Here is a 27,364-nt window from a genome sequence, read left to right as displayed (position 1 = left end):
ATACTGATTTCACAAACAGCAAATGAATCAGTCTTTTAGATAGAAACTGATGGTGGGAAAGGTTCTTGGAAAGTACAAGGCATGTGACTGCAGTTCTAAATGTTCACAGTAAAACGTGAATTCATGCAACCATGTTATTCCAACATCCCTTCACCCATTTGTTCAGCCCATTCAAATCTCAAATGTGTTTACACCTCCTGCAGAAGACACCAAAATGTGTGGAGCCAATGAAAGCAACACAGTTCAACTTGCATGTTCACCAGCTGTCCATTTATATTCACTAGGTACTCATAGATAAGTACAAGTCTGCTTAATTAAGTAGAGTTTTTCCTTGTAGTTCAATGAGGGACAAAAGACAACCAAGTACAATTTTTTTTTTTTTAATAAAGATAAAATTACAAAAAAGGTAAAATCAGCTCAGGAAAGGCAAATTACTTTAATAGATCAGTTTAGACATTTAACATAATAACTCACATCCATTTTTAAATACTATTACATAAAGCATGGTGAAGAAAGGAATTTCTGCCTCATAATTAGAAAACTCACAATACAACTTGCCAAAAAACAGAACAAAGCCATTTGAAAATAAATACAGTCCATGCCAAATAGTACAAAATGAAATCAGCAGTCTCTCTTCATACAAAAAGTTTTCTCCTTTTAGGTGTTCTCCAACTCTGGTATTATGTTCTGCAACTGATGAGAGGCTATCTTTTGTTCAAGGGTTGCTGAGCTGTTCTGATTTTGCTCTGTACAAAGGCAAAAATAAACTGTTAAGTTGTTTTACTTTTTTAGAAATGCAATTTTGAATTAGTAGTCATGATTCTAAAATATTTAGTATTATGAGGAACTTAAAGTGATCTCTACAGAATTTAAAATATTATAAAGTATGGATTTAATTAATAAACACTCTTCAAAATGATTACATCATTCATTAATTAGTGTTTACCCTTTGGCGTCTGTCTTTTCACCACTGCTGTCCTTGGCTTTATCCTCCTCCTTAACATCTGAAAAATCACGAGATTTTAAATATACCAAAAGATGCAAGAAAGCCTTAAAATACTTAAGAAGTAAACAGCATGACCAAAGTTGGGTTTTTTTGTATATAATTCTAGCCAGAGGGAACTAGCTTTTAAAAGAACTCACTAGTTACATATTAACATACAGTGTTAAATACATCCCTCCAAAGGAGGGATCTGGGCACAATGCCAAGTGACTCAAAATGCCTCGAGGAAAGGTCTCTCTTGACTGGCCGTAATGACAGCATGCAGTAATAAGACCTGGAGTTCCCATGAGCTCTTTGTGGTAGTCTTGTAACTTTAAGATGTATCCTGTTCTTAGAAAAATCAAGAGTCCTTGGAATTAAACTCTCCCTAGAACTCTATCCAGCTTCTGTTTCAGAGAAAATTAGTTGGCTCACCCCACAAACGCAAACAGGAACAAGTACTTTGTCCAACACATTTAAAGTGAGAATCGTTCTTATCTCTATTTTCATTGAGCAGTACAGATCTCTGGTTCTAAGATTTCAAGCTTGTGGAGAAGGAGCAATATCCCTTGCCTGAAAACACTATTCTAGTGTGAATAGTTGTATCTTGAAACTGATTAATTTAAAATAGAGGCCTTAAATATGATGGAAAAAATATATCATCTCAACAGCTAACCAACCGCTAACAGATAAAATATCTGTCTCCTGGCAGGACTGACATCTGCAGTTCTAAATACAGGATGAAATCACATCAGAGTCCTACCTGCTTTTTTGTCCTCAGTCTCTTTTTTGTCTTCCTCTATCCTGGCTTTCTTTGCTCCTTTCTTATGATCTGCAACATTTCGTCGCCCGCCTTCTCCTTCATCTTCAGAATCCGAAAATTCTTCATCACAGGCTATGCGCTTATCAGATGCTCGAACTAGGATTCAGATTTATGATAATAATTAATCATAAAAGTCCAATCACAACAATTTTTTTCATTAAAATTCATTGAGATTTCTGAAGTATCTGTTATAGGTCTGAAACTGCCGGACTGTTTTATAAGATGTAAAAAAACATGCTCTTCCACTGCTTCGTTAGACACTTTAGCAGGTTCAGATTTGCAGACAGATACCACCTTAAAACCACCAAGACTAGCAGACTAGTGGCAAAATGTTTTATGTAGGAAACAAAACTGCCAGTCTTCCAATACTGCACATGGCTATGCCTAAGGTTCTGAACAATTAAATCTAAAATTACTATATTTTGACATGTTCTATCATGAAATGATATTTCTTACTAGAAATGCGTTTATCTGGATCCTCTCCATCCTCATCTCCACTATCTTCATGAACAGCATCTTCAGGAATGGCCTGCATCTGTACACCAGGTGCATGAGGTAACATACGCAAATTCTCAAATAAGCGTTGCCTGCAAGTAACAGACAAGAAAAGTTATTACTTCACAGAAGTAACATTTCCTTGAATTTTGTATTAAGTTCTGGAAACTCTGCATTCAAATTTAACCTGCTTCACTTTAGTCAGTTTCATTTTTCAATTTAAAAAAATGTCATGCCAAGTTCAGAAAGTTTTCCATCCCTATGAGATCATTAGTGTCCTCAGTGCACTTGAATATCATTGTCTTTGTACTTTTCAAATACTTATTTTAATTCAACCTTCAATTCCCCACAGGGTCAGCACAAGCACCACCACTTGTGCTGAACTGGCAACAGTATTTCTCTATAATCAGCTAGAGTATCAACTTGGATAATAAACTACCTTCTAGTTTCTTAGAAAGAAAGTCAGACACTTGAAGCATAATGACTTCCCAGTTGTGTGCAGCAATGACATCAGAATCAAAAGTAACCCATCCAGATAAGATTCCTTACTGTCTGTTTTAGGGAGAACAGAGAGAAGTTCTGTCCTGTCTAAGCAACCTGATGTGATGGACATCACATTCCAAGCACCATGTGCAGGAGCAGGAAAGACACTTAGTTTCTCTTGGGACTCAAAATTATCATTCCAAAGTGCAAGCAAAAAGCAAGGTTTGGCAAGCATCAAATATCAGCATTTGCAATAACTATGTCAGTATCCTTCTGCAGAATTTGAAGAGTTAAGAGGTAACTAGTGCTTTTTTGGAATCTTTACAGTCTTTGCCTCTGTTTAAATCACATGACCTGGCACAGTAGTTCCACCAATCCAGGGAGCTCTGTAAAGCCAGGTCTCTATGAAAGCACACAACAAACTGAAGGAGAGTCCTCTGAAATGAGGGGTCAGTGACCTTGTGGGTGCTAGTATAAGAATGTGAGATTGTGTGTTTTCTACTGACAGAGATACAGTCTGTACCCAGGGATGCAGCAGCAAGTTTTGCAGACTACTCGTACCACAAAAGCTCAACAATGTAAAACATACAGCAAAGAGCCTGGCAGATCACCAGCTGGAGTGCTACATTACCACAGAGAAATTCTGTACAATTATACTAGTGAAAAATAAGTGTGCTTTTTTCCCCTCGTGCACATTATTAAAAACCCTTTTATTTGATTGAGATTTATATATTTGTGCTATGAATACCCATCACAGTCTATTCACCAATCACTTAAAAAATTAGTAGTTTAACTGCTTTGGTGAATTTTGCAATATGAGAGTTTAAAAGTTAAAGTAGTACCGGCAAACTTATACAGGTAATTTCAAATCTTTATTCATCTATTTTTGGTAACCAAAAGAATTCCTGTGCACTGTTAACAGCCTGTTAAAACTTGAGGCAGGGATGGCAGTTTATTTTTTTAAACCCAGAGCAATGACAAACCATGGTAAGCAAAGAGTACTTTAGGTTAACCAATTATCTTCTGTCAGGTCAGTACAGAACCAATTGTACATATTCATTACTCCATCCCTGAAGTAAAATATTTGTTTCCAACCAAAACTTCAAGATGTGAGGAGTATCAAAAGTGGCACTGGTTAAAAACACATACCCGTCATAGCTTGGCAATGAGCACTGCTCAAACCTTGTGGATTTGTCAAACCACAGTCATTTAACTGCCTGCACACATATCATTGTCTTTCCACAGTTTTGGATGTTCAAGCTCACATATGACGTTTTATTTTTATAGCTGCCAGCTACAAAGAGTGACAGTCTCAGTTCACATTTAGATACAGGGCTGAGAATTAGAAATCCTGATCATCATGGCACACCAGCTTCCTTCCTGGCAGGATAAACTTTCTAAAAAATTAGAATGGAAACTCAAGTAAAATAGTCATCTTTTTAGTTGTTGGAAATAGTAAAAATTCAAGCTGGGTCATAAATTTTCATATTTATAGTCACAGGACTTCATAAGCATACATACTGTTGTAGGAAGAGAGTTCCAAAAAACCCCTCTTTTGACAGAAATGAAAAACATGTCAAATCTATTCAGTACTTATTTTTAGTGTGTAACAGAGAAAGGCATTCAGTTTTCGAAACTGCCTAACAATTAGGCTACTGGAGAAGCATGATCCACATGACCTACTTGATAGGTAAGATAATCATTACTTACTTGATCTTCTCCATATATTCTGGTGTATTCTGATTAGTCATATTTGAAGGACTAATATGAAGCTTGAAGTCTGGCCCAAAATATTCAAAGTAGTCGTTATATGGCAACTCTATAAACCAAAAAAACAAGACAATTTTGTGATCCAAAAAAGATTTTAAATACAACAGTAGATTTGACAGAGTTTTACTTAGAGAACTATCACACCTGAAGCATTCAGGTAAGCAATACTTGAGCATTACCTGAACTGTTCAGTGTTTTTCCTCTAAATTATTCAATAAATGAACTTAAATTTGGTGGCAAAACACAAAGTGAAAGATCTCCTGTAATCACACATTAGAACAACATAAGTAATAAATTTGATAAAATAATTAAAAATGCTACTTCTGCAGGAAAGAAGATCAACTGACGATTTCTTGTAGCTGCTTTCAAAATTAGTCCAGTTTGAAGGGTTTGAGTAAACAATTCAAAATATTCTTTCAGTAAAACTTTTAATACCCATTACTAGGTTGAAGATCACAGCTAATTCAATATCCTTGGTAAGGGCTGTACAGTGGTTGAGTGCTACCCATGTCTGTCGGTTTTCTCCCTTAACCCACTTTTCATATTTTCACAGATAATGGTCCCCTGACTGGAACACTGAATCACCAAAATGAAGGTGATGAAGACTTGATAGCCAGGACAAGAGTAGTATTTTATATTGAATATGACTGTATCTTTCCAGACAAATTAAGAGAAATCTAAAAAACCCCATAGAACCCTTAAGAAATATGACACTGAAATCCATTTTTAATTGACACCTTTATCTTTCTTCATCTATGATTATTACAGGATAAAAGATCTTGTTAGGTGGACAGAAAGCAGACAGGAAGATTAAGTTGCTATTGCAACATTTAGAAATGCACTGCTATTTCTCAGAACAGATTAAAGATAACAGGGACACAAAAAGTTGAGAGGAACGTTAAAAAAAAATCCAAAAAACTTCATATGCATATATATAATTCATTGAAAGGGGCATGCTAATGGAAAAATAATCCCAAGATAAGGAAATACTACTTTCTCTTCAAAAGCTTTGACTGACAAAGAATATATGTTGACAAGAAAGATGGAAAATATATATCTTGAAAGGCACAGTCCAAATAGTCTTTTCTCAATGACAGCAGTATTCCACTCAATGGACAGAAACACTGAATCTACCAAGTGATACATGAATAGCAGAAGTTTATCAGCAAAAGCTGAGATCCATCATGGAAAATGCCAGTGACTGATGTGCAACAAACCAGTCCAAATAGCAATTTTATATAAAAGGCATTCCAAAAACATGTCCAAGAGCATATCTGGCCAGAAGCAAAGCAAGCACAGGATCTTTGGGGATCTTCCTCAGAGAAATTACTGGTTTTAAATTTTTTTAGATAGCTTGTATAGCCAAAATTGAGTGAAATGGAAGAGTGAAAGCCCATATACTTTCACAGCTACTTTTAAGTCAGATACAATGAAGAAACAGTAGTTTTTTCCTATGTAAAGCAGACACTTGCATACTCGCTAATTTCTTATGAATACCACGTTCATGTTGCAGCAGTACATATTCTATCATACTGATAATATTTGTACTAGAAATACTTACAAGTAAGGTTTCGTAAGTTTTACATTTCGAATTTTCAAAAAATGATCCACTCACTTAAAGCTCTTGCTGAGGCATAAAAAAGCCCCAAATACTTATGTTTATTTAGTGCATAAGATACTGAAAATTTATTAGCTGAATCCTAACAATAACTTTCTACATAGTTTATTCTACACTGATGCATTAGAGCTGCCTAGAGACATATCTGCTATCTGTTCACTTAAAATCTCCCATGATTATTTCTTAATAAAATATTAATTTGAATATTAATATTTACCATTAGGAATTTCACAATCTAAGGCAACAGCAGTTTCATAAGTCCAGCATCGAGCGACATTACGAATTGTATAGCCTCCTCCTCCTAACATCAGCAGCGGCAAGTTAAAAGTCTTTACAACTTCCACACATTTAGCATGACCTGTCAAGCAAAAAGGGAGTTGACAATATATGCAAAATAGCTACTGAACAGAAAAATATATAATGAACTATTTAATCAGACATATGCAGTCACACTTAATAAGTAAGGACTGAATTGATTCAAACAGAACTGTCTCCCCCTAGAGCTAAGCACAACCTCACAAGAAGTCAAGACCTACAGATGAGAAATGTACAAAACACAACGAACATCATCCACCCCAGTCTTCAGAGATGCATGATGGTCTATTGTTGCTCTGAAACGATCTTAGAATGTTCAGTGTTTTGTCTTTTCATAACTCATGTCATACACAATGACAAATCTAGGGACAATTTCTCAATCAAATGCAATGGGGGAAAAAGGGAAAACAAAATCAGTACTTGGTCCTTTCTACTTCTAAATTTGAACCTGTATTAGAGGTTGCTAAGTCTTGCTTACAGAGTGAACTGGTGCCAAGACAGTACACACTCCAGGGAGATACAGCATACTGAAAGGCATCTGTAGGAGGCAGCAGCTCTCTTGGTTTCCAAGATATGTAAGATGGAAAAAAATCTGAGCTGTATGGGCAACTGAAGTAGCTTTGCCACCTGGTGCAAATCAAGAAAAGAACCCTGAAACACTGCAGACCCAACAGATACTATACTGCATTTTGTTGCCTACAAAACTCTAATTGTCTCATTAAAGAAACCCCATAAAAACAAGAAAATCCAGAAAATGAATGATTCCAATAGGCTGGATTCAAGGCTTAGCAAAAGTTCAACATACATTTAACATTTTGTCACTTAAATAAATAATAATAAAATGATAATAATAACAGTAACATTTATGCTATTTGCTAAATTAACATCTTATCCCAATTTTGAGAATCACAATTTTGGATAGAAATTTAAGTAATCCTAAAATACAGTAATTCTATGAAAATTAATAAAAATTAATGTAAACATTTCGCTCGGTATAACAAACACCACTATAAATTTAACAATGCAGACAGTCTTCTCATTTCAGTAATACTTATTTTACACCCAACATGGTGTTTGATGTTTAACATCTGTAGTCTAAGTGGACTACTAACTAGTTTTGTTATTTGCCCATCACTGTCTGCGTTGCAGATGACTGTTGTCCTGTCATTCCAGGATGCTGCTTTAAAGCTATAGAAAGCCTGTACATAGAAGAAAGGGAATCACTTGAGTGGCTAGGAAGCACATTGGAAAACCAAGCTTCTTAACTTTTTTAGATGGACAGAAAGAAAGAGGCAACTTCTGGGTTTCTTTTGGCCACCCCTGTATAGCAAAGAAAGAGGTGATTAATCACATTAATGAACAAAATCTTTGTGACTCCAGTCCTCATCATGCAAGTGTCTCGAAAAACAGTATGAGGGGTAGAGGTTTCTAGTAAGTAAAAAGTTACAGACGACAAACAGACACTTTTCTGTTTACCTTTAACAGTAAGATTAAAGCATCCCAGCCTGTCACCAGACAGCGAATCTGCTCCACACTGTAATACTACAGCACTGGGCTGGTACATCTCCATTACTTTGGATATAATCTACAATTGATATAAAATAGTAAGTCATTAACTGACATTATGAAAATAAAATCAAACTAGCATCTTTGCAGAGAGATTAAAACCAAAAAAAGTACTCACTGGTTTGAATATTTGCCCATATGATTCATCATCTATACCATCCCTCATTGGAAAGTTGACAGCATAGTATTTGCCTTTTCCGGCACCAATGTCCTATACGCAAAGATGACAATACTTTAATACAAACACAGAATGCTATCATGGAAAAAATCTACACAAATCTGCTGAGTTATCATTATACATATCTGTGAGGAGTAAGAGGCAAAGTTTACTTGGTTCATGTTTTCCCATAAAACCATTTTGGAGTGCAGGAATTATACACTAAGACTAAAATAGCAAAAACACACTCAATTTTTTAATTCAAAGATATAAGACAAAAAGACAAATCATAACTGTTTACTCTGGTAAAAACAGTTAAGCAAAAGCAAGTATGAAAACCAAGAAGAGTAACGTGATAAGTATGTTTTCAGTGTTGTATAGAAGATTTGGACTTAAAGAGGTTTTTAAAACCATATTATTTTGCCACAAACATAAGATGAGGAAGCGGCTGCAGCATAAGGGAGGGAAGAAAAATCAAACTGAGGCCACATACAGGTGCCCTTGAAGAAACTGAGACTTTTTAAACAAACAAACAAAAAAGAACTTGTAGATTATTCTCAGTTCCATCAGGTGTCAAGACAGGAACCTCAGTAGTTTATCCTACCAGCTTTCCTAGATAACATATGCATTAAGAGAAAAAGTTCTTTGCAAAAAAAATAATCAAGTGAATACACCCTGAATCCATCCACACAAAGATCTCTGCTTGACCCACATTTGCATTTCTTCCCTTTATTTCATCACCAAGACAGACAGAAGTCTGTTTTGGTGACAGAAAACTGCTCCAGTCTATAGAGCAGTTTTCTGCCACTAATAAAGGTGTAGTGGAGCAGACAGTGAGAACTGATCTGTTCAGTATGGCTGTAAACAAACAGCAGCTCTGCAGAAAGATCTGCATTTCAGGTCCAATATCCTTGAAAAGCTAAAAGTCATATGTAGGATAACCCAGCAATACTAATACTAAACTTCTCAACACTACCTACTGTAAGAGTCATGGACTTTTTCCCTCTTCCTGAACAACGCCTCCTTAGCAGTAAATGCATCAGTAAAGTGTCACTTCCAGTAAATATTTTTAACTGGAGTGGGTGAGGGGAAACAGATGGACATGGAGAGGGCAACAAATGGCCCAATGAAACATAAACACAGGGCTAACAGTTGACTTTCATTGCCACCAGAACACTATTCATATTTCATACAGTATTGCAAGACTAGTGACACTGAAGACCCCTGCTGAATGCAACTCTGGATGATTTGAAGCATAAATTATCCACAGTCTCCCAAAGTGAATAATCTAGGCTTTAAGATGCTGAATTTTCTGAGGTGATCACAGAATGGTCAGGGTCGGACAAAGGGACCTCTGGAACTCATCTAGTCCAAACCCTTGATAACTCAGGTTTCACAGGATCACACCCAGATGGGTTTTCAGTATATCCGGGAGACCCAACAACTTTCTTGGACTACTAGAGTGCTCTTGTCACCCTCAAAGTGTTTCTGTTTGTGCCCACTGCCTCTTATTCACTCACTGGGCACTACTGAAAAGAGGCAAGTCCCATCCTTTTGACACCTGCCCTTGAGATATTTGTAAGCATTGATGAGGTGATCTCTCAGTTGTCTTTTGTCCAGGATAAAGAGGGTCAACTCTGTTAACCTTTCCTCATAAGAGAGATCCTCCAGTCCCTCCATCATCTTTGTTGACCTCCACTGGACCCACTCCAGGAGTTCCATGTCTCTCTTGTACTGGAGAGCCCAGAACTGGACACAGCACTCCAGATGTGGTCTCAACAGGGCTCAGTAGAAGGGGAAGGATCACTGCCCTTGACCTGCTGGGTCACACTCTTCCTGATGCACTACAGGACACCATTGGCTTTCTTGGCCACAAGGGCACACTGCTGGATCACAGTTAACTTGTCCACCTGGACCCCAGGTCCACAGAGCTGCTTTCCAGCAGGTCAACCCCTAACCTGTTCATGGGGTTATTTCTCCTCTTGCCTTGCTTTACAGATTAAAAAAAAAAAAAGAAATCATTAAATTCATCTTATCCTAAAATACAGCAAAGTCAAATGTTCACACTATTTCCCACTAAACAGAGTAGTTGCTTGAGCTACTCAACAGATGTTTTCTGTAACTGATACTTGCACTGGATATAAAGACTAAAGAAACAATATAGCATTCTGGTAGCTTCCCATTCACCTACAGATCAAGCTGACTCATTCGACCTGGGCCTCTCTGCAAAGCAACTTATCTGTCCATGTATATAAATGACAAAATTAGTGTTATTATCTAAGATGTGTACAAGGTCAAATAACTTACTAAGGACACTGGAAGTTTAGACTGAACAATACCTTCAGTAGAAAATGGATGAATGCTGATGAACTAGAAAATCTCAGTGAGATTCAGCTACGCTGATGGAGCAGCAATTACAAAATCATTATGAGACACGACGTTCCTGAATCAAATAAGTGTAACCTGATCAGCAATCTAGATCAACTAAAGAATGACAGAAACAAGCTGGGAAACATGCTACTGACCAAAAGAAAGATAAGATTTGGCTGTTAAAGTTGATAAAAATAACCACCAATGGCAGATCAAGTTAGGCAGAAGCAAGCAGCACAATACTGGCCTCCAGAAGGAATACTGACTTTTCAGAGAATTAGTTCTCCCTTTAGTTCTATTAGCTTTTCAAGCTCTGGACATAGGGAAAAGCTATTTTTTTCCTATGGGGATGTAATTATTGCAATAAAGCCTGCTAAAGACCGTATGAAGAAAACAATCATTTCAAAATACTAGCTAGCAGTGCAGAATAAAAGTTACCATGCCTGAGGTAATGTTTGTCACTGACACTGTGCCAAAAAATAAAAAAAAACAATAACAGACAATATTCTTCTATTTATTTCAACTGTGTTATCTTTAAATTCTTTGTTCTGGGTGTGGTGAGGTGAAGAGTCCATAAACTTCTCTGTCAACGGGAAGTGCTGCTTCTAAAAAGCCAACATATCTAGCCCTTCAAAAAAAAAAAAAATCTAGCCAAATTCAGCAACAACAGCTTGTCATGATAAACATCCTGGTCTGAGCTGCTTTTTGTTTGAAGCACCACTACCACCTTGTGGCCAGTCAAGTTAAACCACACAGATAAAAACTCTAACCTGATTTCTACTGAAATCAATTTAGAACACAGTTTAACAGAATCTAACAGCCATAATAACATTCAGCTCCAACAACCACATTGAAATGAATGCTTAGCATCCCACTGGGTTAAAGCTCAACTTTCACGTACTCCTGTGTCCTCTGGGTACGATCAGCACACTGGAAAGCACACATTTCAGGAGTGTTAGCCAAAACACAAACATTTGTATCTCATGAATCAATTTAAAGATAGTAGAAAAACAGTGAATTGTTTCCAGTACACCATTTTTGTAGGCCAACTTTTTAAAACTGCTTACAATTTTTAAAAAAAAGTTTCTAACTCTATGTATAAACTGATGTGCAAAGTTCCTAACACCAGAGGTGCAACTTATCCTGAGAATACCTCTGATAAAACAGGTTTAATTTATGAGTTTGAAGTTAGGAATATATTAATCCTAATACTTGAAATACTCTTTCAAGTTGTGAAGTAAAACAATTTACTCTTCTAATAGATAAAAGTCTACCATGAGGAATGACTAAAAATTAATATGAAAGGCCAGGAAAATTGGGTTTCCATTCTCAGCTTTGCCAGAGATTCTACAACAGCTCAAATGATAATTCTTCACAGGCAAACGCTCCCTCCCTCAGGTTGCTACAATGCTCACTACATAACTGCTTGTGGGGCATGCTAAAGTTCTTAGGTAGTGAGCATCATGAGAATTCAAAACAAACTTCATGACGTAAGAAATATTCCAAAAATGAGCAAACTCATATTACTAGGTAAATAGAACACAGTAAATTTAAATTGCAACTGAAGCTTTGTGACTATTAAAGGTGTGAAATGTGTTATTCTAAAATCTGAAATAAGTTTTGAAGGCATGTGATCTCCAAACAGCTACTAAGTTTTGAAGGCATGTGATCTCCAAACAGCTACTTTTCACTGTAGATGCAGAACTGAAATGTACAGATAATTATAAGTATACCAGCCTGTCTTCTTAGAAACATCTCCAAAATCTGAGTGCATTAAACTAATGATATTTGAACAAAAAATTTCAGCCAATTTATCCAGAAATTAAGGTGCTGATTTCACTTAGAAGTCCCCACTATCCTGTATTATTTTTCCTAGGATTCCTTAACAAATCTATCACTCTAGACCGACATATTTTCTGAAAACTTACTGCTGTATACCATTATTCGACATAGTTATTGTAGCCTAGTGCTAAAACAGTATCTACAAGGAAGAGAGTAAGAGAGAATTTATCACCAATGAAATTTCATGTTTAACCTTACCCTAAGGTCTCCTGTGCCTGGAAAATATTCTCCATACTTATGGAATGATACTGTCATGACACGATCTGTGGTATAAAATGCTTCTTCAACACCATCACCATGATGGATATCAATATCAATATACAACACTCTTTGGTGATACCTAGGAAGAAAATAACATGAGAAATCATCATTATCTCTTATATTTATAGTAGACTGATACCGAACAAGAAAAAAACTAGTGAAAAAACCCACAACCAGACATTAAAATCCAAGATTACAATCATGTTGATGATTTTGGTTGAGGCAACCATATGCTCTCAGAATTCTCAGTCCAGTTTGAATAGCAACATTATTAAGTTTATCTTAATCAAAATAAGTAACGTATCTAGTATTTACCCCAACTCATCTCACTCTGTAGAAGCTATACCTTCTGCTTCTGCTCACAGCATTTGTTGTTCACATCTGCTGAATTCACCCCTTTCACATGACACTTCTTTCTGCCTTGTCAATAATTATCAACAGTCTGTGTTCCATAAGCCCCCCAAAAATAAATTAAATACTTGTTTTTCATTGACTTTTCTTCTTCACCTCTCCAGCTTGTAAATATATGGACATTCTTACTTTCGAGTGTATCACACTTTCTATTTGCAAAAATTTATTACACTACTGTTTAGTATTTCCTTAAATACTGCAAATTTCAGGTCATTTGAGATGGATAAACTAACCAGTGGTTCGAAGCCTTAGAGTACTGAAAACAGTATTGGCCCTTAAACTCTATGTTTTCTAATAAAGAACAAAGTCTGTCAACATCAGAAGATGCATTTTCATCATGCTTTGTGCAGTACTATAGAATATGAGTCTGAGCAGCCACAATTTTGGGGACAGTCTCCTACGGTTACATAACATAACTATTTGCAAGATTCCTTCCTTCACATTCACATTAAGCTCAAAAATTGAGGACTGGACCACAGAAAATCATATCACTTTTCATAGACTGCACAGATAGCTCCTGAATATATGCTGCACATTAAAAAGTATGTCTAATTATTTAGTCTCTTTAGAAACCTTTTCCATCTCTAAACTTCCAGATTACAGCTGCTTCCCCCATTCCTCACCAGCAAACTCAGCTGTTCCATTCACAAGAATCAAATACCTAGAATATTTCTTCTAATAAATGATATTTATGTGTTATTAAAAGGGATACAGTCTTCTGAAGTGGTAAAAGCAACATTCAGGATTTGGAATTTTAGTGAAACATTACTGCTTGAAGTTAATTATACGATCACTTTTTCATTACTCCTCATTTTTTATTTTGCAGTCACAGAAGCACAGCTGTTATTTCACTATTTATTCATAACAGCCACATTAATTCATGTAATAATCCAGGAAAGCTCAGTGCATGATCTACCCTGAACATTCCTGTTTGGTTAGAAACAACTCAAGTGATAGGAAACAGGCAGGCATATTGTGAAACCACATGGATGTAAGATTATGAGCACAATGACTGCCCTAAGGGGTCAGGGTAGTGATCGATCTAGCCCACTATTCTGTCCCCCTGAGAAGATTAATATTTCCAGAAAGCAAGTAAGCCTATCCATTTTCTGAATTCTGCTACTCTAGTACTTCCCCACCACCTAGACTTACAGCACATGGTGTTTTACATGGTGCACTGTTGCTTGGATCTTTAACATCCATTTGCAGATCTCTTGTCCATGATTACGTTTAATCCCTTTTGAACCTTGTCGCTGTCTGCTTCCTTAAGCCTCCTGTGGCAACAAGTTCCAGAAGTTCACTATCCTCTGCATAAAGAATTATTTCTAAGTATCTCTTTTTAACCTATCTCCTACTAGTTAACTTTTCAGCTTGCCTGTATTTAAGTTTGAACATCCTGATGAAGCCAAACCAGGCAGAGATTGGAGCCTTCTTAATTGAAACTGCAGAATTTCAACATGGGCTACGAAAACTCACTGAAATAACTACAATCCATATCTTAAAACATTTAAATACTTAAATTTGACACTTTCTATAATTTTATCTTCATCACAAACTTACTTCAGTAACTCAAGGATGGCAAGCACAATATCATTGACATAACAGAAACCAGATGCCTCTGATTTCTTGGCATGGTGAAGTCCTCCAGCCCAATTGACTGCCATGTCTGTTTGTTGTCTGTTTAATTTTACTGCCCCAGCTGTAAAAAGACACAGAGAAGAATGAAAGAAAAGGGAGTCAGAAATTTCTGATGGCCTTTAAATCTGATACATGAAATAATATTTTGTTTTTTTAAATAAACTGATCTTAGAACTGATCTCCTATCAACACTGAGATACTTAATATAACTCATATTTTACAGTCTGTAACTGATATATTATAAATAATAAATAAATATATTAAAAAACCCTTATACTTGCTTGAGTTTTAAATACGCTATCAAAATTTTAAGTTGTTGACATAAACCTACTAAAGCTACAAAAGAGCTGGCAAACAACCCAGACTTACCAACAGAGCCTCCAGTTGACAGCTGACAAAACTCAAACAGGCCATCAAATACAGGACAATCTTCTCCAACATTAACTGTGTAAGAAATGTATTACTTTTTCAAAACACCATTCCAACAGCATTGATATATACATGGATAACACAGATGCATAGTTCATTCAGCATTTTAACTACTTACCCCCCACCCCACTTCATTTGCCAGGCTAAATTTCAAACACTGAAAGCAATGTAGAATCTTTATAGTATAAGATGACTTCAAACTATCTTCTTTTTTCTTTTTTTTCTCTTTTTTTAATTCTTTTTAGTTTCTTTGGGAAGATTTGTCTACTCATTAACAAGAAGTTCGATGATTTTTAGATTTTTGAAGAAGTGCTGATTAACATAGGTCATGTTAAAAAACCAACAATTACTTAGAAAAATAATTTGCTGACAATAAAGCATCATAAAGAAGTTACAATACTGCCTTTAAAATTTATATAATAGCTGTCAAACTGCATTCCTAACAGCACTTTGAGCCTATTCCTTTAATTAGAAAAATAAATTAACAGAAAGTGTGAACAGTGAAAAAGGTACAATTCTTACTATCTCCCTCCAAGAGAAATGAATAACTTCTTTTCTTGACTTAAACACACTTTAACACATTAATTTTTACTTCTCTACTATTCTAAAAGCCATTCTTTTTCAGAAAGATTTTAAGGCACTTTCATAAACAGCTCACACAAAGTTTAATCTATGTATTAAGCCTTATTATTATTAGTAGTATTTCACATCTAGAATACATCCTATGAAAGAAGAGGCAAAAATTCTTACATATGCTTAAAGAACATTTTTTCCAACATGGCTGGTTTTAATGGAAAAGTCCAAAATAGCGTAGCTAAAGGCAAGCATATGTTACTCTTGTTAAGAGTATTTCTCTAACTTCTGTATTGGTGAATATTGAGCTTTAAACAATGCTAACCATCAAAGCACATGCACATAGATTTAGCCTAATGTTGACACTTACATCTCTGCATTTGCTTGCTGTACTCAGACATATTGTCAGGCCTTATTGATCGGAGAAATTTGATATATTCATCACTATGGTACTTGGTCATTTCCTCAGCAGTTGCTTTGTGGGGTCGCTGGTAACAAGAACAAATTAAAGAAATAATCAGAGCGCTCCGCAAAATCAGCTAACAATTGGCTAAAACAGGCAACTTGAAAGAAAACTCACCTACTTTGAAATGAAAACAGTTAAAGTGACAGAGTGCTGTTTTACATAAAGCAAGGGCTACTCTGTTGTGAATATACAACTTCATTAAATACTGCTTCACTTTTAAGTAAAAGAGCTCTGAATACACTAACTATTCTCTGTTTCCACTTTCACCTCTCTCATTTGTGTGACAATACTTCAAGATCTTTAAAAATAACTAAAAACACTTCAATGGATATTCTATTGCTTATACTTACGTAAATTTCCATTTTTCTGTATAAGCCATAGTTTAGCAGCAAGTTATGGGTCATTCGGATCCTGTGAGGTTTCATTGGATGCCCTTGTCCATAGTAATAGTTTCCAATATCACCTGTCAATATTACACAAAAGAATAGCTATTCATATTACAAGTTTTCATTGCCACTTAGAAGAATCATTCTCAGAAGATAAGTAAACAGGTACGATTCCAGAAAACAAACAAACCCCATAAAGGGAGTACAGTCTATTTCAAAAAGGCCACAAGGAAAACAAACAAAGAGCCTGAATCTAACATTTTCACTACAAGCAGACAGTAGTGAGAGAGCAAAGACTATAAGACATGGTTTCAAATCAAGAGTGACGTTCCGGCCCAATAATGGGCCAGAACTGAAGAATAAATAATGGGAAACAGAACTGGAATTAACAAGGAAGTAGAAATTACTGATGACATTGCCACATAATGACACAACAGAGGCTGTAGTAAAACCTACCATTTTGCAGGAGCTGATTTTAAGATCCTCAGCCTGTCCTGAACTACTAATACTAGCAGTTAACATTACAAAAGTCAGCTTCAGATCCATTGTGGCAACCACATGCACAAACATTCCCCAGACACTTGCTGCTAGAGATCCACAGCAGTTTAACAAGAACCTTGTAATCCAGATTACCCAGGCTCTATCAAATTGAAAGGCAACTAGACACACAATTAAAAAAACAAATTTGACACTCATTTCCAAGAAAAGAATGTCTGCTCTCATGGGCTAGTAATAAGTTTTCTTCCAAGCTTGGGTACTGTTAGAACATAGACAACCCAATTTTGAGCACTGATATTCCCGAGACATGAACCATTTTAAACAGAATGGTTTCTGGAAATGTAAATGAGCCTAAAAATTATGTCCAGTTGTCAATGGCTTTCAGCTGGAGAATTCTATAACAACTATTCACAACAGCACCTCTCTTCTTTTTGAGCAAACTTCCCGATAGGATTACTGAACTTTACCTTCTTTAACTTTTTACTTTTCTTTCACATCCTTCAACATGCTCTGCCTTGTCCACTGGGAACAAAAGAAACACTATTTTCACAATGTCATACTATTTTACAAATTTTGTCAGTCAGAGGCAAGAAGCAGCACCACTACAAAAACAGCTTTAGTTTCACCTCTTCAGCATAAGCTTTGTGGAGGAAGGGTAAATGTCAGCTTAAGGTAGCATCATCAACCACCAAGAAAAACAAGTATTACAGTAAGATTATAAGTCTCAAAGCATTTTAAAATCCTTCAAGCTTTCAGTTTTCAAAGTGACAAGGAGAGTAAGAATACTTAAGAAAACAGATACAATCTAATGTAACATAACAAGAAGGTATTTGGAAAAACAACCACTCAACACCTAGCTCTTTGCCATCCCATAACAATAGAAACACCAAGTTTCAGCATTAAGAACTTGGAAGAGCTTGGACCTTCTAATCTGGATACGTAAGTAGAAGGTTAGCACTTTCTGTTAGTTACTAAAACCTGGAGTCTGCAGGTACTTATTGCAAGCCTGCAGGTTTGGTCACATGCAGATCAAGAGCAAAAGGTATTAAGAACATTAACAAACTCCTTCCTTCCGTTAAAAACATTTTCAAGCATTTTATGAAAGAATACCTTTTATATTTAGTGTTTAGGAAAAAATCTCTCTCAGCTCTTTGGAACTAATGCCTAGAAGATGAAAAACAACAATTCACTAGCTCTACTTTGTTTTTTGAAGTTACTGTTAAGTTCCAGATTTAAAAAAAACTTCAAGCTAGTAAGAGCTTAAATTGAAATTTTTAAGACAACAGTGACTATAAGTAATATGATGCTTTTGAGGAAACTTCATTCCAAATGCATTTGGGGCTTAAGGAATGGGTTTTTTTACAGGCCACTTCATTTTTAAACTACTTCAGCTTATATAGTCCTCACTGACATTTTACTCAGAATGCTGATGGATAGGGAAGCAGACAAGAATTATTTTGTATCTTACGTATAATGTAGAATCCATTACTTTTCCCATATGTAATAGAGAAAAAATAAAATTAACAAGTTTCCCAAATAAAATTGCAACATATCCTTCAATATACTGCAATTATTTAACTAAAAAGATTCAAATTTATGCATAGTCTATATACCATACACTGCAGCAGACACTTAAATAAACAAATCAATAAATTAAGCATACTTTTTAGCTATCACTTTATTTTTTACCAGAAAAGAGAATTTTAAAACAATTGGCACACTGGTAAATTTAATGGGAGTTTATTTAATAAAACAGAAGATCTGTGGGTGAGTATCTGGCAGAAGCTTATTGATCCTTCCAGATTAGAGGCCAGCAGTAGTGACTAGCAATAGATATCAATATAATATACTTCAGTAACAAACAATAGAATACCACTTATATCTTTCAGGTCTCAGCATCACCAACAAAAAAGGGTTTTGGTATTAGCCTCATTAAAAAAAAAAATCAAACATATGGACAAGAAGTCCATCAAGTTTCAAGGGACGGTAGTAATGTCTATGTAGGCAAGGGTGGGGAAGGAAAAGATACACAAGAAGTTCCTTTTTCTTCATTAGCACCTTGATTTTCAACTAACATCACACAACAAAGTGGACCCATTTTGGACTCATCATCCTGTGATGGAGCCAAAGGTGTCAAAAGTCTCTCCTCCTTTGCCCATTGAAAAAGAAGGTGGCTTCCTGGTACAAACACTTCATCCACTGATCCTGAAATTTATGTCTCTCTTCTTCATATGTGACAGCCTTATTGGGGCACTTAGGGGAGAAAAGCGATGTGTACCAAGTGCTAGTGTGTGTGAGGATGGGACACTGCCCTCACTAATGGAGCTAAAAAGCTCTGCACATCGTGCCAGCCCAACTCTGACTGAGGTATGCTTATATAAGAGAAATGGTACGGAGAGGCCAAGCACACAAGACTATTACTGCAGATAATACGAGTACTTGACCTTAAACTTATTAATACAAAGGTAAAAATCATACAGAAGTGTTATGAGCATATTTATATATCTTACCAGTGTGGGCACATACAGTAGGTGCAAAAGAAAAATTGAATGAGGAAGTGGAGGGAAAAAATGCAAAGTAGTATATGTAGAAAGTTTACAAATCTATTAGTCTTTCACAACAAGGCTTTGAAAACTGAAATTTACTGTTTTATATCAGTAAAAAATGTCAGCTAAATGGTTCCCACTGAGAAGTAGCAACACATAATCTCTGAAAAGTTGAGTCCTTAAGTAAAGACACAAACCAAGTGCCCATTTAATGCTAGTATGAGTTTACTGCCCTGTACTGTTCAGCACCTGATGCAAAATATTACACCAACAGGTGACCAGAAGACCCATCTGAAGACTGTTACATACACTGTCACATCCTAAGTTCAAATATATATATATAAAAAAATTGTTTCTAAATTCGTACAAGTTACACACCAAAATGAAGAGCGCTAACAAATAAACTGATTCCTTCGATGAACATAAGTTTTAGACACCCACTTCTCTATCTGAGACTTTAGCAAGGCCTACAGATAATATTCTAACACACAGAAAAATACAAGAGGCTACATGTCCTAAAGGAACCTCAATTGTGTCCAAAAACATACAACTGAGCAACTACATGCTGCAATGTGCCCAAAAGAGTCTCTCCAGTTACCATGATATACCGAAAATTAACACCACTAAATTTACCCATTACAAAGCAGTCTTAAGTGCCTGAATAGAGGCAAGATATGACATTTATGCTTGTTTTTTTACTTTGCAACTTGCAAGTTACATTACTTCATAACTTTGAACAGATAAACTGTTATGTACACAACCACATTGCTGTTTATTTTTAGTTGCCATGAATGATGAGGTATTTCAGAACTGCACTATGAGCAGAAACCTAATTGAAAAAATGGAAACCACGTGGAAAAAATATCTTAATAGCAGTAGTTACATTGAATTGACTTCAGCGATAGTAAGAGGTAAACTCACGTAAAGATGAATGTAAAAAAGACCATCAAACAAACAGCTATTCAAACAGGCCTAAAATTACTGCACTAGTATCTGAAAGGCTGGGCATTTTATTCTATTTTTAAAATTAAGCCAACAGCAGAAGACTAGCAAAGCTCTGACTTTTGAGCCCTGAGCAGAGGCTGGACATCATCACCTGGTTTGGAAGCCACTGCACAAACTATTGATGAATTTCCAGAAAACACTTCAGTTTAAGTTAATTTTATCTGCAGATGTAAGCTTTAACTAGAAATGCTACTTAAACAATGTCCAACTACAGCAGCATACTGCCCTACTAAAACAGGTTTAGTCTTGTCTTTATGGGTGGAACCAACCACACTCTGATGCAGATCTCTCAAATTTTTCATGAAGGTAGAGCCTTTTGAACACCCACACTAACTTCTGCACAAGCAGAGATCTAAACAATACTGCTAGTGCACTGGCATGGAATAAACACATTCACTCACTGTAACCATGTGAGTTGCTGCGTGATTCTCTAGAACTGTGCTTTGCTGTACAGGAGCACAGAGTTGGAAAGACCATCTGGGTCCCTTGCTATGGTCAACTGTACAATACATATACCTATCTAGGAAGGAGCTGAGCTACCTGAGCCACAATGTTGCAAGACCATGACAACAACCTGAAGGTACTTGGTAAGAGACTAAAATAAAAGCTATGATATCCTCCCTTATCTAGCATGGTTCTAGGCAGTGTGAGGAACACACTTCGCTAAGCTAAGGCCATACACATACTAAGACTAGAAGCACGTATTAAAAATATTTCAAATAAGATCACCAGAGTATTTTAATTTGTAGATTTTTAGTTCTTCCTGCAGTACACTGGCTCAAATTTAAATGAAATTCCTGACTTGAACACAATTACAAGCAAGGAAGATTCCAGAAACTGGATGTGGTTGGCTGTCTATTACAAGCAAACTGTGGGTAATAAAATCAAGCTTTGTCTACTTAAAGTTCATTCGTTCTGAGTACAGTATGAAGGCTATTAAAAGTATTAATTATCAAAAAAACTGTTAACAGCAACACACTCTGAGAAAACTTGGCACTTTTTAAACTTAGTACACACAGGCTAATTTAAAAAAGCAGTCTTAGATGACAACCACACTGAGTTTCACAAAAAGCATGGAGAAATTTATTGCATCTCAGAAGATAAGGGTATATGCTTCTAGAACTTTTCAACACTTTTTAGTGTATACTTTGCAAGAAAGAGAGTAAAAGTATGTATGGATGGCTAATTATGACAAAAAATGGTATTTTACTTCAGTTATGACATGCCTTTAGAGATACACCACTATCTCAGCTGTGTGCTTGAGATACATTTGCATTTTTTTTGTTTTGGGTTATTTAGGGCTTCAAATACTCCCTTTGCTGTGATTCAATGACTTTGCTGGTACAATACAGTTACAAAACACTCAGAATTGCGAGATGAACCCCACACTAGCATCAGGAATATTTACTGCATGTATTAACTCTAAAATTTCTTCTAATAACTCTATTTCCAAAAGACATGTAAAATAACTGTTGATTTCGCAATTAAATGAGACATAAAAAGTATTCTAAAGCTCTTTCTGTCATATATAAAGCATTTATTTTAAGTCACTTTCACCACAGATCCTATTTTCTCTACATTATTAACTGCTTTTATCCTAGTCTACATATTCAAGCAACATATGAGCTTCAACTGCCTTAAGTTGCCATTATCCTGCCACCTCCAAACTTCTTCCTCTTCCAGTTTCTCCCCTCTCTTTACTAGCACAGCTTTTTGGCTGTTAATGTGAATCTAATCCTAGCATCGAGTATCAAAATTCAGGGATCACAGGAAAACTGAGTATATCAATATCTAGTAAACTATAGCCACTTGACTTAATTAAAAAAAGAGCAAACTCATAAAAAAAAAGAAAGCAAACATTTGCAGAGAGAAAGCCTCTAAACTATCACTGCTGTCTTTCTTTCAACAAGGTGAAAAGTGATTCCTCTTCCCAAGGAAAAGTAAGATCCCAGCTTCACCAAAATTATCCCTAACAGGGGCCTCCTTTCCCCTTTAGGCGGAACAAAGAACCAGAGCTAGCAACAAAGAGAAGGGGGCGGCAACCACCACTCTGCCTCCTTTAGTGTGGTTAAAAAAAAAAAAAAAAAAGCCAAGACAGGCCCCACAGGATCTGCCATTTTTAAAGAATAGCAGATTTGCTACAGCAACAGACATCTTTGATATCTTAGTGGGTTTAGCCACTCATCTTCATTTCCAAAATGGTGAAAACACCAAAGCCCTATGGCCAAACATCCTCAACCTCCGTTTCCTGGCTACTATCAAGATCAGTCTCAGATGCCACTGCACAGAATTGTTACAATAGGAGGCAATTAAAAAAAAAAAAAATAAAATCTCTTAACTAATCTAACCAACGAGCTTACAAAAAGGAATAAACCAACTGAAGCTCAAGAAGAAAACAAAAAGTTCTTGCCCCTTTGGCCAGAGAAAACCTCAAATAAGTTGCTGCAAAAATCTGAAACCAAGCACAAGCTTCACGTACTTCTTCGCCGTTTCTGGCAACACAGATCACAATCCCCTGTGTCCCCACCAGACAAGCGTGCAAATTCAGAAGGCCTGCAAGCAACTAAAATTTCACTACTATTAAACACCTACGCACACAACTTTTTGCGTTTTTCAGGAAGGCAAGCTCGTGGGAGCCAGATCTCTGCTCCGATGCGACCACAGTTTGGGGAACTGGTGGGGGCAGAGTCCCCCTGCCCCTCGGCACCCCACCCTTCGGTCTGAAAGCCAGAGAAAGGGAAAGGCCTCAGCCCAACAATCACCAGGTGCCGGAGCTACACATGGCCTGGACTTTCTTTGCAGAGGAGGAGCCAGACAAGGCAGCTACTCCAACGCCTCCGTGCTCAGAGGATAGAGGGGAGTGTCTCAACTTTTCCTTTTTTTTTTTCTGGGGGGGTGGGGGTGTGTTTAACAATACACACAGCACTCACCACCGGGCCGGCAGGCCCCGCAGCTCCCGACCCGCACCAAACACCCGCAGCCCCCCTCCGCCGCCCCCAGCCCGGCGGCCCCGGGGCTCGGAGAGCGGGGTACGGCGGGGAACCCCAGCTGCCACGGTGCCGGGGACGGGGGGATCTCCTCCGATGGGGAAGGGACGCCCGTGCCGGGCGGGGCCCGGGGGCAGAGCCCGCCCCGGGCGGCCATTAGAGGGGCACCCCCCGCTCCTACACACGCGCTCCGCGCCGGCCCTGCTCACCGTCGTAATAGTAGCAGACTTTCTTCTTGCCACCGCCTGACTGTAACGCCATAGGGCTGCCGCGCCGGGGCCGAGGGCAGGGAGCGGGAGGCGAGGGAGAGCGCGGGAGCCGGCTCGGAGGGTGGGGAGGGGCGGAGAGCGGGAACTCGCGGCGGCGGACCGCCAGCAAGCGGGAGCGGGCCGGGCCGGCGGGAGGGGCGCTGGTGGAGCGCGCCCGCAATCCGCCGCCGACGGGGGTAGGCGAGGGACAGAAGGTTGCGAAGAGGACGCACGAGAGCGAGCACGGACTCCCGCCGCCTTCTCCGTGCTGCTCTAATGTAGACATACACGCACAGCTGAGGAAAGAAGCTAGCGGGGATTCCTCATAAGCGAACTCCTGGAGGCGGCTCTTTCCTCGTCCACCCCCACGGTGCTCAGTGGTACGGTCCCCCGCGGGCATTTGGGGTGTATCCCCGCCTCCCAGCGGGGCCATCTGGCGCGTGCGCGCATCGGGCACTCTGTCCCACATGGCGGCGGCGGGAGCGGGAACTGGGAGCTCCCTGCGCTGGGGGAACGGCGGGCACGGCCCTGCTCGCCCCAGAGCCGCAGCGGATCCCTTCAGCCGCCGGGCTACCTTGTCGGTAACCGGGCAGCGCTTTCCGCCGCGCTGGGGCCGGTACCTCCGGCGGGGCGGGGGCAGATGTTTGACATGTCGGTGCGTCGCGTCGTGTCCCCTCTCCAAGTGAGAACTCACCCAGACTGCTGTTTTCCACAGCAAAACCTGTTTCTGGTTTTCTTTGTTGTTGTTGGATGGTGGTTGGGATTTATTTTGGGGGCTTTTTCAGTGTTCTTTACAGTCAGTACTCAGGCCCTATTGACAACTGTCGCTCCTCAGTATCCTTATTCTAGAAGGAGTTTAAAGCACACTCCATAGTAACACATAGCAATTTCTCCAAAAATCAACTCTGCAAGAAAGGTTTAACGTCTTGGCCATTTCAGTTTGAGATCTACCAGCAGTCTTCTCTCCTTCCCTCAGCTCAGGTACAGTCACAGGAGGAAGAAATATAGAAAGTTAACACAATCACATTTATACTTAACCTTGTGTACTTGTGTATTTTTATTTATACAGGACTTCACACTTCATAAAACTTGAGGTCTCCTATGTCTCGGGATGCGCATCAGTTACACTAAAGGTTACTGTTTCTTCAGCTGACAGGAAAGTCCTACATTTAGGGACTTACACTCATAGAAGTCTTGAGCAAACCTTTATTGATTCATGGGAGTCTCTAAAAGTACCTAAAACCCCTCATTATTGCCACATGTGTCTTTTTACTTGATAACAAGTAGATATTTGTATAATTTATGTCACATGTCAAAACCAGTACACGCCCTAACACAGGTTAGATCTTTGTTCCCAGAATTAGACAACTTTTAGTCCTAGAGATACCTAACAGCAATCTGTGTCCTTGTAGATGAAAAAAAAATCATTTCATATTGTTAGAGAAAGCCAGCTGTAAAATAAGTTTGTTAACCACATGTTTGTACACAACAGCCTGAGGATAAATCTAGGACACACTAAGAAAAACGTTCTGGATTTCACCCCCTACACACACACACACCCCCTTATAACAAAAGGATACTATATTATTGTGTAGCTAGGTAGTGTAGTATTTTTAAAAAGCTTTTGTCATATTCCATTTGGAAATTTTCTCTTAGAAATAACATACAAAATTGATTTCTACAGCTTAACATACTGCTGATGGGTGCTTCTTGGTGCAAACTGCAGCAAGATGCCTACTTGACATAAGCTATATCAGGCATGATATTATTCACTTACCACTAAATTCCTTTTAATCTCAGCCTGCTTAATGCTGTCACCACATGACCACACTTAGACTGGACTTCAGAAGCTTCATACATTATTTTATATTAGGTAACCAATTTATTTTATCTTTGGCCGTTGAAATTCAATGTGTTTATGAAGTTATTCAATATTTTGTAGTTGCCTGATAAACATTTCTATTCAAACAGTATAATAACACATCAGCTGGCTCAATATCAGGAATACCTTCATTGCACCACATAGGGAATTCAAGGAAAGCAGTGATATGTTGTCCAAGTTCTTATTAGGGACTTCATATGAAGAAAAAAAAATCGTAATTTCATTAGTAAGTTAAACCATTGGTTTCAGATGGGTACTCAGCTTCATATAAGAATAGCTTACTTTGGTTTAAATGGGCTAAATCAAGAGAAACTGTGTTGCTTTGGGGTAAAAGTGACTAGACATTTTCTTCTAACGCCTGAATTTAAGGAAGTGTAGTTCTCATTTAGGGAAACTCCTTGAATACTAACTCATTCCTGAATTGAGCAAGCATCAACAAGCATACAAAGTTATCCTTTAGCCAAAGGGATAAGAGTTCATTCACTGAATTTACAGTTAATTCAGAATGACAGTAAGGACACTATTAGATTTTAAGGTTAGCAATGCTTAAATATCAAGTTTCACAGGTATCTGTGCAAGGGTGACTTCCTAGCCTAGTTTCACTTCCAGAAATGCAAGTTTTTCAAATACATTCAAACCTACTTGTTAAGGAAACGGCATAGCAGCCATGCTACACAAGAGGTAATGACATGGAAGAAACTCTGGAGCATCAGTTCCCATTGTAAACAGGCATGTACATCATCTACTTGAATCCCCGACCAGTTCAAAACCAGAAAAGACCATATAACAAAGTATCCCATTTTACTATGTTGCAACATACAGGCACTTTATAAGATAATGAAGATTTTTTTATACCTTCCTGTAATTGCTTGTTGCTGTTACTGAATGAATTTATTTAACATTGTCTCTGCATCATTATACTAACATTAGCTCATTCTTTCACACAGAATTTATGTTGAGCTTTAGGCAGTATTTACTTAGGGAAACAAAAAGCAGCAATAAGGATCTTTTAAACAGAAGAGTAACTTTCGGCTTCGACATTTGCAGCCAGCATGGTGACAGAAAGCATTACTATTTCTTACATATTTCTCCTAAATCACATCTATTGTGACAACTCAGGAAATGCAAATAGTGAATGAAAAATGCTCTACAAGTGAAGGTTTATCCCTTTATTTTTCTTATCAAAAAGCAATCCAGAAGATCTACCCCACTCCCACAAAACAAATGGAGGATCTACAGCACCTATTTTTTCTCTTAGCAGTTGTTATAGAAAAGTGACATTACACACCACAGAAATATGCAGATCACCTTCCTTGTCTCTCCTTGCATTATCTAGAAGCAGAAAGATACAGCTTGAAAGCTTGCCATCACCTAGCTCATTACTTCCCAAACTGTACAATGCCATGCACACTTATACAGGTATAGCTACCTCGGTTCACTTTAGCACAACTTAATAACCAGTCAAGTTAACAAACCACCCCCCCCCAAAGAAAACCCAAAACAGACCCAACCTCAGATGAAATTCATAACAAAACCAAACCAACCTACAACAAAAATCAACCAAAAAAAGTCTTATAAAGCAAAGGAAATTGATCACCTAAAAACTGATGAGT

The 27,364-nt window shown here is 37.7% G+C and overlaps 1 protein-coding gene across 1 annotated transcript; it reads right to left on the bottom strand.

The window, feature by feature from the left end:
* Nucleotides 1–242: 242 nt before the first annotated feature.
* HDAC2 (histone deacetylase 2) lies at nt 243–23,970 on the bottom strand. The gene is made up of 14 exons (XM_018078131.2): nt 23,831–23,970; nt 16,550–16,662; nt 16,104–16,221; nt 15,101–15,175; nt 14,654–14,792; nt 12,620–12,761; nt 8,171–8,263; nt 7,963–8,071; nt 6,389–6,529; nt 4,494–4,602; nt 2,262–2,392; nt 1,746–1,901; nt 947–1,004; nt 243–746 (listed from the first exon to the last, which is right to left on the bottom strand). Exons 1-14 carry the CDS (start codon nt 23,880–23,882, stop codon nt 716–718), a joined length of 1,467 nt encoding a protein of 488 aa, XP_017933620.2. The 5' UTR covers nt 23,883–23,970; the 3' UTR covers nt 243–715.
* Between the last annotated feature and the right edge of the window lie 3,394 nt (nt 23,971–27,364).

The sequence above is a fragment of the Manacus vitellinus genome, unplaced genomic scaffold (genome assembly GCF_001715985.3).
Source record: "Manacus vitellinus isolate BGI_N305 unplaced genomic scaffold, ASM171598v3 scaffold_4_pilon, whole genome shotgun sequence".
Lineage (NCBI taxonomy): Eukaryota > Metazoa > Chordata > Aves > Passeriformes > Pipridae > Manacus > Manacus vitellinus.
This window is presented reverse-complemented; position numbering and strand designations above follow the sequence as displayed.